Genomic DNA, 13,029 nt, shown 5'->3' on the forward strand with positions numbered 1-13,029 from the left:
CACACACACACACACACACACACACACACACATGCATGTGCATTTATTTAGCTGTGCGTGTCTGTTTGTGCTTCTGTGTGCCACTGAGCTGTGTGAAAACGCAGTATGGGCAGTCATGCCCAACTTTGAGTGTGTGTGACATGTAATTGAGCCCTTTGAAGGTCAGCGTCCCTGTTCTTATTCACCATTGTTGGTTGTTGTGTTTTTTCCCCTTTACAGTTTTTTGGCCTTGTGTCTCAAAATCGCCTCACTATCCTCCTCCCACTGTCTGCAAACAGAGGAAATATGGATTACTTTTGTTCAACTAACTAACTGACTAATAAATATATACAATGCGAGGAACCTTAAATTGCCACTCCCCACTCTGTGTGTATTTTCACACCAAATGAGCACCACTGTTTTTTTTGTTTTTTTTCTCTCTCTTTCTAAAATATTTGATTTTCTCTTAATTTGAAGTGTGGTAAGATTCCAGCTCTTGTGTTTCTTGCTTTAGCTATTACATTGCCATTTATAGCCCTGTCACTGGGCAGATACCGTTATGTTTCATTACTGGGACTAGTTTATTGTCAGTTCAATGGGTATTGTAAGCTGTTAATTCTCCGCATCTAATGCTATGCCACCAAAACAGACCATCAAATTCTGAATTCTATAAAGATCGATTTTGAAGTGCAGAGAATGCCAAAGCTTGCCAAATTGCCCAATATGCCTTGGTTTAATGACTTTTAAACTTCTTTCCAATGGGCTCCAGTGGTGTGTGCAAAAAGGTATAATTGTATGTTAATGAGCATATGTTTGCCTACTTGTCTGTATGTGCATGTGCACAGAAACAACAGGACAACAGGCTTTGTATTTAACATTCAGAGAAAAAAAACATAATTTTTTTTCATTGTATTTTTCAGGCTTATTCTTTTAATTTACTGTCTTCCAGCACAAACACAGATTGATTTTATGTTAATGTATGCAATATTTCTCCGTGTTAAGACGGCACATGAGGAAATAGCGAACATGTAATGCTTTCTGGATATCTTCTGAACTTTTCATGTATACCGGCATTCCTCCTCAGCTTTTGATTTGTTGATTCTTGCCGCTGCTGCACAGCACAGGAAAGGAAGGGAGAAACGACTGTTGCCTAGCAATCTGGTTGCCATGGATACCACCAAGGCTCCCTCCTAAAGAGTACACTGTTATGTACATTGAAAAGAGAGAGAGAAGGTAGCAAAGGGAGGGAGGAGAGGTATAGAGACAATAGAAAAGGGGAGGAAGAGAGGAGACAGAAAGAGAAAAGAACAAAAGTAGTTGAAGTATAGGAGAGAGAGAGAGACAGAGAGAGGGAGTGGTGGGCGCACAGAGTTCATTAAGAATAACATAAAGAATAGGAGGAGAGAAAGAAAGCAGACAAAGAAAGAAGCAGACTGAAAAGCAGAGAGTTATGCAAAAAAACACCATCATGATTCATCATATAGATTCCCCCAGACAGTTGGAGTGGTGAAGGCAGGGTAATATCGGAGTCTGCTTCATTTGGTATTCTGTCTTAACATGTGGTGCTGTGGCTTGCCTTGCCGGCTGGTTGTTTTGTGTTACTCAGTTGTCTAGGCCACATTTGGATAAGCTCCCACACCTACCCCCCTCCCACTCCAAATACATCCTCACCCACAATCCATCTTTGTCTGTCTGGTTGTTGTGTGTAACTGCGGCTGACTGTAACTGTTACTGTAAAAAAACAAAAAGAAAAACAAAGAAGAGAAGAGAGAATAAAAATCAACAGTGCAACAGTTCCATAGATGCCGTATTCATAAATTATTTTGTCCATATGTGATTTGAAACAATACAATGGTTATTCAACACCAAAACTTTCAGAATACAGTGTCATTCACTGGTGCACAAAATGATCACTTTTACAATTCTGGTTTTAAAATGCTAATTAGTAGCTAGCACAAGCAGCAACAGCCCCCATTACTGAACACACAAAGGAAACAGAAACGCAAACTTCCCATTTCAGTGCCAAAATGCCACAAATAATGGAAAGTAGCTTTCCACTTTAAATGTATTTTAGTAAAATTCCTCATTTCATGTTTTGTTTTAGGCTAGCTGGTCATTTTTGACACGTGTACAGGACACGCTGTAGTAGACCATGTGAGGTTGGGCACAATTCAAACTGGATTTCACAGTCACTTTCCCAGCCGGTTCTCTCCCTGGAACAAAATAGGATACATTTTTTTGCATTTTAACTCTTCATTGACAGGGACACAAGCCTGCACTGGCTAAGTGGCTCTGTTAAAGTGTATGCAGCAAATTTGAGTACATGTGCTCAAAGTAGGCACACATATGTATAGACTGTGCGTAGTTGTGTCTATGTGCGATTTCTTTAAATGCATGAGTAATGGGGGAGTTAGTGTGTCTGTGTGATGTATTGGCATGTGTGTCTATTTGCTAAATGTGCACATATCTGCAGACTGCAGAGCCTGACGTACTCTGTTTGTGTGTGGTTGTGTGTTGGTGTGTGTGTGTGTGTTTCTGTTTCTGCGGGTCAGTGTGATTGCAAAGCAGCCATAGATCAAGTTTTATTATGCACCAAAACTGCTTCTGTCCTCTTTACTTTGCAATGTCATCCCTGCACACAAGCTCACATTGTGAACACACACACACACACACACAAATGCATGCATCCAGACCCACAAAGCGCTGAGAGTTACGCAACCTGCTGACTGGACATGAGTGAAAGTAGTACTTCTAGTGTGTGTGTGTGTGTGTGTGTGTGTGTGTGTGTTTGTCTGTGTGTGCGTGTCTGTGTGTGTGTGTGTGTGTGTGTGTGTGTGTGTGTATGTGTGTGTTTGTGTGTGTGTGTGTGTGTGTGTACGTGTAAGAGGTGGGGTAGGTTTAGAGGGTGCAGGGATGGAAAAGGAGCAGAAATGGGGAAAACAAAGAAAAACAGAGCACAGCACCGGTGCAGGCATTAGTGTGACAGATGTAACAGATGGATTGCAGGAAAGAGTTCCAGTTCCTCTTTAAAAGTAAAGCAGAGGGAAGAAAAAACATAGATAGAGACCAAATAAGGAAAGGGAAGTCAAAAGATGAAGCACAATGAAGCGCAGAGAAGAGATCGAATCAGAGGCAGAGAGAGCTGCAGCAATAATGAGAACGCATGAAAGTGCAAAGAGAAAAAGGATGGGAGAGAGAGAGAGAGATTAAGAGAGTGAGAGAGAGAGAGAGAGAGAGACAGAGAGAGAAAGGAAGCCACTGACTTTTCATCTGTGACTGACGGTTTCCATCTGACTGCATCTCTGCCTACTTGTCTGCATTAGAAAAAACCTTGAAAATGTCTCCTCGAGCATTTGGGCTATTGAGTCTGTGTGAATGTACATGTATGGGCTTTTTATATTTGTTTATACTTTTGTTTCTTGTTAAATATGTGCAATTTCTGTGACTGTAATTATGTGTGAGCATGTGTGTGGCTGTGTGTGGCTGGACGAGGGTTACAGGGACTCATTTATCATGTTAAAGAGAGCAAGTGGGGGATGGGACAGAGACTGGACGGCAAAAGTTATTATGCAAAGGCTTGGTTGTAAATCTTTCAGTGTATATGTGTGTGTGTGTGCACACTCTACTGTACATTTGTGGTTGTGGGTGTTTTCATCTGTGTGTGTATTTTTGTGTGTGTGTGTGTGTGTGTGCGCGCGCGCGTGCACGTGCACGCTATACTCCTGAGAGGCTCTCCTCATTAAGCAGAGAAGCGACAGGAGTGCAGAGTGTGTGTTTTCACACACCGCTGCTCCGATACAACGGGAGCCACTTTTTTTTTTGCCTCCCTTCCTTCTTCCCCTTTGTGCTTCTTCCTCCTCCTCCTCCTCCTCCTCCTCCTCCTCCTCCTTTTCTTTCTTCTTCCCTCTCTTTTTCTCTTTCCTTCTTTGCCTCATTCATTCTTGAAATCCTTCCCTGCCTCTTCTTCCTCCACCTATGCACCTCCTCCTCATCCTCAACCCTTTCTCCCGTCTGCTACTGCAGTACAAGAGTGTTTATTGCCTTCGGAGAACAGATACACTGTGAAAACACTCAACCGTCTCTTGTTAATCCCTATCTTAACCTCAGCCTTGACTGAATCAAGTATTTAGTGATGATGGTAGCCATGATAACTTGTGTTTCTTTGTTACAGTAATGGCTGAGTGTATATATGTTGGTATTAACACAACATAATGGAATATAACTGAAGAAATGTAGAAGATAGGACAACAAGAAATCACCTTAATCAATTCAAGCAAATCCCATGCAAGTGGTTCATATGCTTTACAGCAATATGATATCAAATCAAGGAGCTGGCAGACAAAAGATAAAACGTGAGATGAAAGAAAAAGTGAGAAAAATCAACAGGTAGTCCTATTTGTAGTCCTATGTTTTTGGTGGCAAAGGTTATTTCTTTTGGATGGAGGCACTAAGTTGATGATACTTCCACTGTGGCCGGCCAGAGGATGAGATTATCGACCAGCTAGAGTCGGGCTGTTGTATTGATTCCGGGTCAAAGTCTGGGAGGGGGACGGAGGGGAGAGAGGAAGAGGAGGTACAGTGGTAGACACAATGGAGATAATAGGGAGAAAAGGGGGAACAATGCCAGGATGAAGATACAGACATCAGTTCACAACTTCTTAATTTCTTTGGTCCTGTATTTTCTCATAGTTTATCTGTTTTTGTCTTAGATTGTTTTTCTTATCAGATCTCCAATATTCACATAATCTTCAAATAAAAAATATTCCTTCAAAGGGTTAATGTAATGTCACGTATTTCCATTGCAGTCCATTCTCCTCTGCTCCCACCTATCTTTTTCTTCACTTTTGTTTTTACTTACACACTAAAAACCTGATTCACCTCATCTTGACTAGTTAAACAAAATCATAGTCAAGTTTGTTTTTAAAAAGTTCTTGTTCAAATCCCCGAATACATAAATCATGCATGTAACGTGAGAAATTAAAGTGAGAAATGTAAAAATATAACATAAAAGTAAGGAGAGAGACTTCCATTAAAAAAGAAGGCAAGAGCGCGAAATAACAACGCAAGGTAACGAAGGAACAGCATGGAGAAGGAATGGAGAGAAAATGAGACAGGGGTTGAGAGAAATTATAAGCAGAGAAGGAGGAAGGATGGGGAAGGGTAAGATGTTGTGGGGGGGGGATAATTCCCAGGGGGATCTCACTCCAACACTTGAAAGCTGTGAAGTGTGCGATTCTGCTCATACTCCTCCTGGTAATTGGAAGAGAAGCAGAGGGGAGAGAGGAGAGGGAGAGGAAAGGAGGGCCAGGTAAAGGAGGGCGATATGGAGGCAAAAAAGAGAGGAGGAGGGTGGCTAAAGGTGGTAAAGATTTAGAGACTGAGAGAAAAAACAGGAGAGGTAAAGACTAACAAGGGGGTTAGGAGGAAGAGGAGGAAAAATGCACTACCTGACTTGTGCAATCTTTCTTTCTTCAAGCTCTCATTTTTTTCTCAACCTGGTTTATATCAGTTTTATTTTGGCTCATTAGCTCACTCCTCTCTATTCTCTCTCTATCAATGTCCTTAGACCACCCTCCCTCTCTTTGCCGGTGATGGCGTGTCTGTGGTTGCAGGCAGCTCCTGAAACATGGCCGCAGGCGTTTAATCATTGATGGAGTTTTTTTCCTCCATGCGGGCAGGCCAGCGGGCAGCCCCGACTCACTCGCATGCGTCAGGACCTGCTGATTCACTCTCTGGGGCCTAGCAAGCACACAAGTACACGCACACGCACACACACACACACACACACACACACACACACACGAATACAAAGGCAAAAAGAGATGCACACACATACACCTAACTGTAGCACACAGACAAAGATAAAATGTAGCCTGAATGTGTGTGGCTATCAACATGTGTGCCTGTCTAATTTATCCCACCAGGGATTGGGAGGCCCAATCAGCAGCAGTGAGCCCAAATAAAAGCAGCCAAGATAAAAGCAATTTATTCGACCAAAACAAGTAGACAAAAATGTGTTTGCGTTGGCTCCAGGGCTGCGCACCACATGTCTCTGCAGCTTTATACGTCCTTCTGCTGGACTCAGTAAACATCTGGCTGTTTGGTTCTTAAAAAAATAAATACAGTTTATGCTCATCCAGTACCATTCTTTAACATCTGTATTCTGTTTCTTATTCATATGGAACAGGACTTCTTCATACAGTTTGCGCATATGGTTCAATGCTCTACTCTTCAGCCAGTGTGGCTAATCGGTCCTTCACTTTGGTCTTGACAGAAATAGCTCAGCAACTATTGGATGCCATAATATTTGGTACATAGGCTTACATTACTGTAATACCCCTCAGAAGGAATTGTAACACCTTTTGTGAGCCCTTAATGTTTAATCTAGGACCACCATCAGCTTTGAAATTGAATGTGTCCGTTACCATGTTTTTGAAATATCTGCATAAATAATGGCATTCCCATCACCCTCTGCTGTACTTTGTTCAGTGCGAAAGGTTAGCATGCTGATGCTAGCTTTTGTAGCTTAAAGCACCACAGACTGCTAGCATTATAGTATAAAATGAATGACCTAAATGAACTAATACATTTTATACATTTTGAATAAAAGTAAAATGTAACACTATTTCAATGGAGCTGGACCTAATATTGGTTGGATGGACAGAAGAAGTTAAAGAATAATTTGGAAATCATGATTTATTTTGTTCACTTAACCAATTGACATATAAAGCCTACTCACAAACCACTCATAAAACTATAATAATAATAATAATAATAATAATAATAATAATAATAATAATAATAATAATAATAATAATAATCTTCCTCTGACATGCTTATACAGAATTCAATAATCAATTCAGACCACACTGACTTTCTGATGATTTTTAATAAAGGGAGAAGAATAAGCCAGGCTTTATCTGCCTAACCCTCACCAGCACAGGGCCTTATTATTTGCAGGTATTTTTTTTTCTACAATGAAACTCTCATAATTTGAAAAAGCTGACGCCAGCAAGATCTCATATTATCACTGGGAAAAGAGATTACTGAGAATTATGAGGATGGAGCCATCTGTGTTGAAATAATACATTGTGAATTGCAGGTGCTAGACAGTGTTTGTCTGTAGCCATGGTCAAGACAACCCACTCATTTTAGTATACCAAAATGTTTAATCTCACATTTAGTAAATCTGTAGATCTGTAAAATCCTAGTGTACATGGAAACGAGTCTATTTGAAGTACATTTGATTATTATTTTTATTGGTGCTGATACAGTAGTCACCTTGTTATTCATCTTTGCACCACATAATGTAAATCAGTCCTCTGCTGTTACATTCTAACAGTATGGATGACAGCCTCTTGCTTTTTTTCCTTCTGCTTAGCGCACTACTGTTGAAATTTGCAGTAGCAGGTACAGCTTATCATTTTCCTCCCCTCCCTGCTCTTTGTCTGTCTGTGTGTCTGTGTGTCTGTCTGTCTGTCGTTCTGTCTCTCTTTCTCTCTCATCCTGATCAGAGAGTTTTTATTATTTTATTTCTCAGAGGATTAAAGTCAGACCCTATGGAGTAGAAACCCAATCTTTTTCACTCCTCCTTCCCTTCTCATTCTCTTTCCCATCAAATTCACCCTATACTCACAACCCTCCCCTTCCAGCCAAACAAGACTCTACCTTGAAATGGATGGATTAATGACCTCTCTCTGTCTCTCATATGAACACAGCCACAGTAACACCTGCAGCACTGTCTGTCTGTCTGTCTGTCTGTCTGTCTGTATGTCTGTCTGCGTGGCCTCTGTGTGCTTATCTTCTGTCTTTCTGTTTTTTTGTGCATGCCTATATGTATGTGTGTGAGCGTATCTAACCCACTCTATTGTTTTCACTGTTGCTCTGTCCTGCCTGGTGAGTCACTGCAAAGGACATGTCCAGTTCGTTACATCTAAGAGAATCAAGCACACATACAAAATAGTCTGCAGTGGTTATGTGATTGCTTCCATTAAAGTGATTATGCAATCAACAGCAGTAAGACTGGCAGGAGGCAGACAGGCAAACAGACAGAGGGATGAGGGGTAGACATGAATTCATACACACACGTATATATACAGCACTCAGGCAGGCAGGGAGAAATTCTTCCTTGTTAATAATCATTATTAAACTGCTTCACGTGGAGCACTTGCCTCTCCGTGATCAGCATGACGGCAGGTCTGTCCTGGCAAAATTCCTACTCACACACTCATACTTCTTCAGTTCCTCTTCTTCTTCCTCCTCCTTCACTCATGAAAATATTTACCAAACCCCAGGGCTTTCCAGCACACATCCCTATCTGTGCCTCCCCATTACCCACTTCCTTGGTGAGCTGGGGTTTGGTGAATCCCAGGCTCCAACGCAGGCCTACAACAGTGCTTGTTTTTACCAAAGGCAACAGATGAAAAAAGGAGAGAGAGAGAGAGATAGACAGGGCGTTGTGCCCAGCTGGGATGGTGTGCTGTCTGGCAACAGGGACATAGCTACAGATCTCCTTTTTTTTTCTTTGTTTTACAGCTCAACATTTTACCTTTAATCACTTACTGTCAGTAGAATAAAATACTGATATTTTCTCTTTCTCAGCACACCTGGGTGATGGCCACTCTGTTGAGCTTACTTTAATAGTCTTCCCCTTTCAACTGCCTAGAGATTGATACAGCTCTTACCCTTTGGGTCATTGTTTCATAACACTGACTTATGAGTAAACTTTGCCCTACGTCCCCTTTTTCTAAGAGTCCATAAATAAATTGTATTCCCACTTTTACTTACCTGCTTCTCTTGTTTTTTTCTTCTTCCAGCTAAAAAAGCACCAGACGGTTCAGTGATCGCCAACGGCTACTGCGACTTCTGCCTCGGAGGCTCAAAGAAAACTGGCTGTCCTGAAGACCTTATCTCCTGTGCGGACTGTGGACGCTCAGGTAGGGCATCGCAGAAGGGGATGATTGGAAGGAGGAAGGCAGTCCTCTGTTGATGCACAATTTTAAAGTGTTTTGTTTGTTGAGTATAGATTTCATATTTACTACATAAATAAATGCAAGTTTCGATTCCTGTTACGCTTAAAATGGATGGACCATACCAGTGTTTTTGTTTTGATTTAGCCCATCTACTAAAAATCCTGTACAGTATATTTAACCTTGCTGTAATGTTTTAGATTTTTGAGGTATTTTCTCACCTTGCAAGCAGCTAGTGGTTTACATTTCTTGTTGCATTTTGAATAGCAATTTTCAGCGACTTAAAAATGACCCTAGATGGCCATTGGTTTGGTGGACTTGAAAGACAAAATACATACAGTGAAATATACATTATTGGAGGTTCTCCACATGAAAAATTAAAATACAAAAACGTACACATACAATAATTAGAGGTGTTACTTTGGGGACTTATTGTCCAGGCCACTGGACTTAAAATTAAATTCATGCCTGCTTTTATTTGTTTAACTTATACTGTAGTAGTTGTAAGTGCAGGTTAATTTGTCTGCGCTGCATTCTCTTGTAGTAACATAACTTTTACACTTTTACATAAAAACATGCATGAACTTCACTGTGATGTTTTGCTTTTTTTTTTTTTATTATTCTCTGTACATTGATGTTGCTTCTGTATGGAAAGGAATACAAACCCCTGGCTGCCTGAGAGGTAGAAAACACATTAAAACGTCATAATCAATATGACATGCTTTGGAAAACAGTGGCTATAATTGTAAAAATGTGCTACAATCTTCTCTGCCAGAAAAGAATTTCATTCATAAAAATCACTTCTATTGCTTCTTAAGAGGTGTAAAAGTGCCAAGAATTTAAATCCACTTTAAAAAAATGAATACAGTAAGTGAGTGATAACACTATAAACATTGTTGGGAACACAATGAGGGATTTTGTAAAGTTTTGTACAATTCCAAGAATAACAAATAGATGAATCACACAAACACCCTGCAAATTCCCAGCATATGCAATACATCTGAAGATACATGCTCTGCAGTCACAAGTGCAAAAAACACAGGCATGTCTTGTAAAAATATTGTTTTCAAGGTCAGAAATTAACTTTAATCTGGCACTTGTTTTTATTTTAGGTGGTCATGTCACGTTGATCACAGTGAAAACAAAGATTTTCATTTGCATTAAATAGTAATGGATTTTATAAGATGTACACTAATCTTGGTGTGATGTCATTGTCTGACCAAAAAACCCCAAAGTGTTCAAACTTTGTCTGCTGCATTTCTTTTAACCCTGGCTTGTTATACAACCACCTACTTTACAAATGTGATATACACCATTGTCTATTTCATCTTCTTGAAAATGTGTCCCATGTGCTGCAAGTTTGTGAGAGAATGACCTCGTTTAGTGTGTATTGTGGTTGTGAATGGCCAACAGTAAATTTTTATCATAGTAGATTTCAAGTATGATTTTTTAAATACGGTTGTACTATTTTCTTTCCCATTATAAGTCCCTTTGTTTTGGTTTTTGGGATGTGCTTGTATATTGTGGTAATTTGTATACATGCATACATTGCAGTTGATGGTGCAGAATGTGTGTACTTATTACTTGATTGCATGTACTGTATATACATTTTTATCCACATGTTTTTTCATCTGAAAAATAAAAAAGCAGAACTCAAAAGATGTACGTGATTTGTAGTGAATGGGCTGCAGCATCGTAAACATTGGTATGGTCCTCTTCTTTATAACCTCTCACAAAGAACACCCACAATGAAAGTAGGGAAACAAGGATGACATAACAATATTTCTATTGTCGTGATCATGTAACCGTACCAGGAACTACTGTAATAACGGGTAAGAAGAGTACGGTGGCCCTGAAGTGCAAACCACGGCAAAAAAAGGCAACATCGCAACACAAAATCCAACATCCCGGCAGCAAATGCCACAACGCAACAGCAGTTTGCCAAAACGCAACAGCAAATCGCCACAACGCGACAGCCTTTTGGCAAAACACGACATCATTGCAAGAATCAAACAGGAGGATGTTGCAGAAAGGCCATTCTACATGCTTGGCTTTTATTTTGAAACATTTTACTGTCATTCTTCATGACAAATAAAATAAAAAAAGGAATTTGCTAAAAACCCATATCAGACCATTTTTTCCAGCACGGTCTCACAGAAATCTGTGAAATGATCACAAACTGTTAACACCGCATCACATGGTAACAATGCCATTGTAAATTCAGTGAGAAGATGATGTAGCATTAGGAGCAACTATAGTAGCGAGAAGTATGAAAGCCCGAAAATCCGTGTAAGGAGGTTGAATGGCGTGATGGATGGGTCAAACACAGGACTTCACCCGGGAGACCAGGGATTGTGTCCCGCATGTAATGTTTCCTAAAGTCGCCTTCTTTTTTTCCTAAACCTATACGTACTGTTCTTCCCGCTTGTCACGGAACAGTATGCCCACCCACAACTTTTACCTTAACTTAAGGGGCTTGTTTTCTGTGGGCCCATCACAGATTTTTTTGTGATTACGTGAAACTCCCACAGATTTTGAGTTAAGGGGCCATGTTCATCTTATGTAATTCTGTGAGATCAGGTTGGTTTATTCAGTTTGGTTTTGTTTTTTAAAATTTTTGAAATCAGAAACCAAAAATGGAAATTCGGCTGCATTTTTGTTGATTCGTTTTTGAAATGAAACGGAAATAAAAACAAAAAAAACATGCTATTTCTGTTTGCTAGTTTCTTGGTTCAAATGAACACAGACCTTTTTGTAAATTACAGACCAATCAGGACAAGGATCATTGTCCAATATGTACCTACCCTTTTCATTTCCGATGTCGTGTTGTGGCGAAATTCTTGTGGGATCGCGTTGTGGGATTTGCTGTTGCATTGTGGCATTTGCTGCCGTGGTTAGCATTTCAGGGCCACCGTAGACAAGCAATAAAAAACCTTTTGAATTGCAGAGAAGTGGACAACAATGGAAAAGATCAGATGATTTTTATGTTACAACTGGAATTTTTTTCCCACTTTTGTTGAAACTCCAACATTTGACATTGTTCTCAAAATTACATTTAAAAGTAAGTTTATGATAGATTTTTTTCTGAAATTACATTTTTAATGTAAAGACAGGAAAAATGCTGTCCAAAAATCATTTTGGCTAACTTAACTATTGCAATTTTCACATCTGTAACATACCACTGTTGAATTCCCCCCCACATAAATTATCCATGTGAAGCAAACAAAATGACGGATAGATAGAATGAGTAGATGATGGATGACAAATAGCGATGGTGAAAAATGTTGGCTTGTGTGCTGTGTGTGTGTGTGTGTGTGTGTGTGTGTGTCTGTGTGTGTGTGTGTGTGTGTGCGTGTGTGTGCTTGTGTGTGTGTATGGCGTGGGTATGTGTTGTGTGGTGTGGTGTTGTGTGGTGCACTCAGGCCACCCGTCCTGTCTGCAGTTCACAGTGAACATGACGGCTGCGGTGAGGACTTATCGCTGGCAGTGCATCGAGTGCAAGTCCTGCAGTCTGTGTGGCACCTCTGAGAATGACGTACTTTATACTACATGTTAACACATGTTGCTGCACACACACCAAACACACACACACACACACACACACACACACACACACATACACACACACACACACACGCAGAACCATACTACAACTAGACTTCCATACTGTAGTAAATAGTACTGCCAAACCCTTAAATGTTGGTTGTATACAGTCTTTTAGGTAGAGCAAGTTTAGGGGATACTAATATTTATCCTTGAAGGAATACACATTTTAACAGTGATCCAGGAGCTAACAGAGATTCACTGGCTGGTTTACAGACATGACTGCATGAAGGTTTGATCCCTCTGGCTGAAGTTTGGCCACTGGGAAGAACCCAATTCCATGAGAGAATTTCAAAAGATAAATAGTTTTCAACAGGGAATAAATGCTGTTTTAATCCAAAATTTATATTCACACAACAAAAGTTCAGACAAAAAAGTCACAGTGTAGGTTTTTATTGTTTCTGGCCTAGAGAGAGTTTTTTTTATTTTTTTATATATATAATATTCAAATATATTTTTAAATATTATATATATATAT

The 13,029-nt window shown here is 40.0% G+C and overlaps 1 protein-coding gene across 2 annotated transcripts in view; it reads left to right on the forward strand.

Annotated features, from left to right (window-relative positions):
* The window catches only part of dpf1 (double PHD fingers 1), a 43,444-nt gene that overhangs the window by 24,888 nt on the left and 5,527 nt on the right, over nucleotides 1-13,029 (forward strand). For both annotated transcript variants that reach the window (XM_032510980.1, XM_032510989.1), the window contains exons 9-10: nucleotides 8,796-8,915; nucleotides 12,371-12,483. In XM_032510980.1, coding sequence (XP_032366871.1) covers nucleotides 8,796-8,915; nucleotides 12,371-12,483 — 233 coding nt within the window. The remainder of the gene's footprint in view (nucleotides 1-8,795; nucleotides 8,916-12,370; nucleotides 12,484-13,029) is intronic.

The sequence above is a fragment of the Etheostoma spectabile genome, chromosome 3, assembly GCF_008692095.1.
Source record: "Etheostoma spectabile isolate EspeVRDwgs_2016 chromosome 3, UIUC_Espe_1.0, whole genome shotgun sequence".
Lineage (NCBI taxonomy): Eukaryota > Metazoa > Chordata > Actinopteri > Perciformes > Percidae > Etheostoma > Etheostoma spectabile.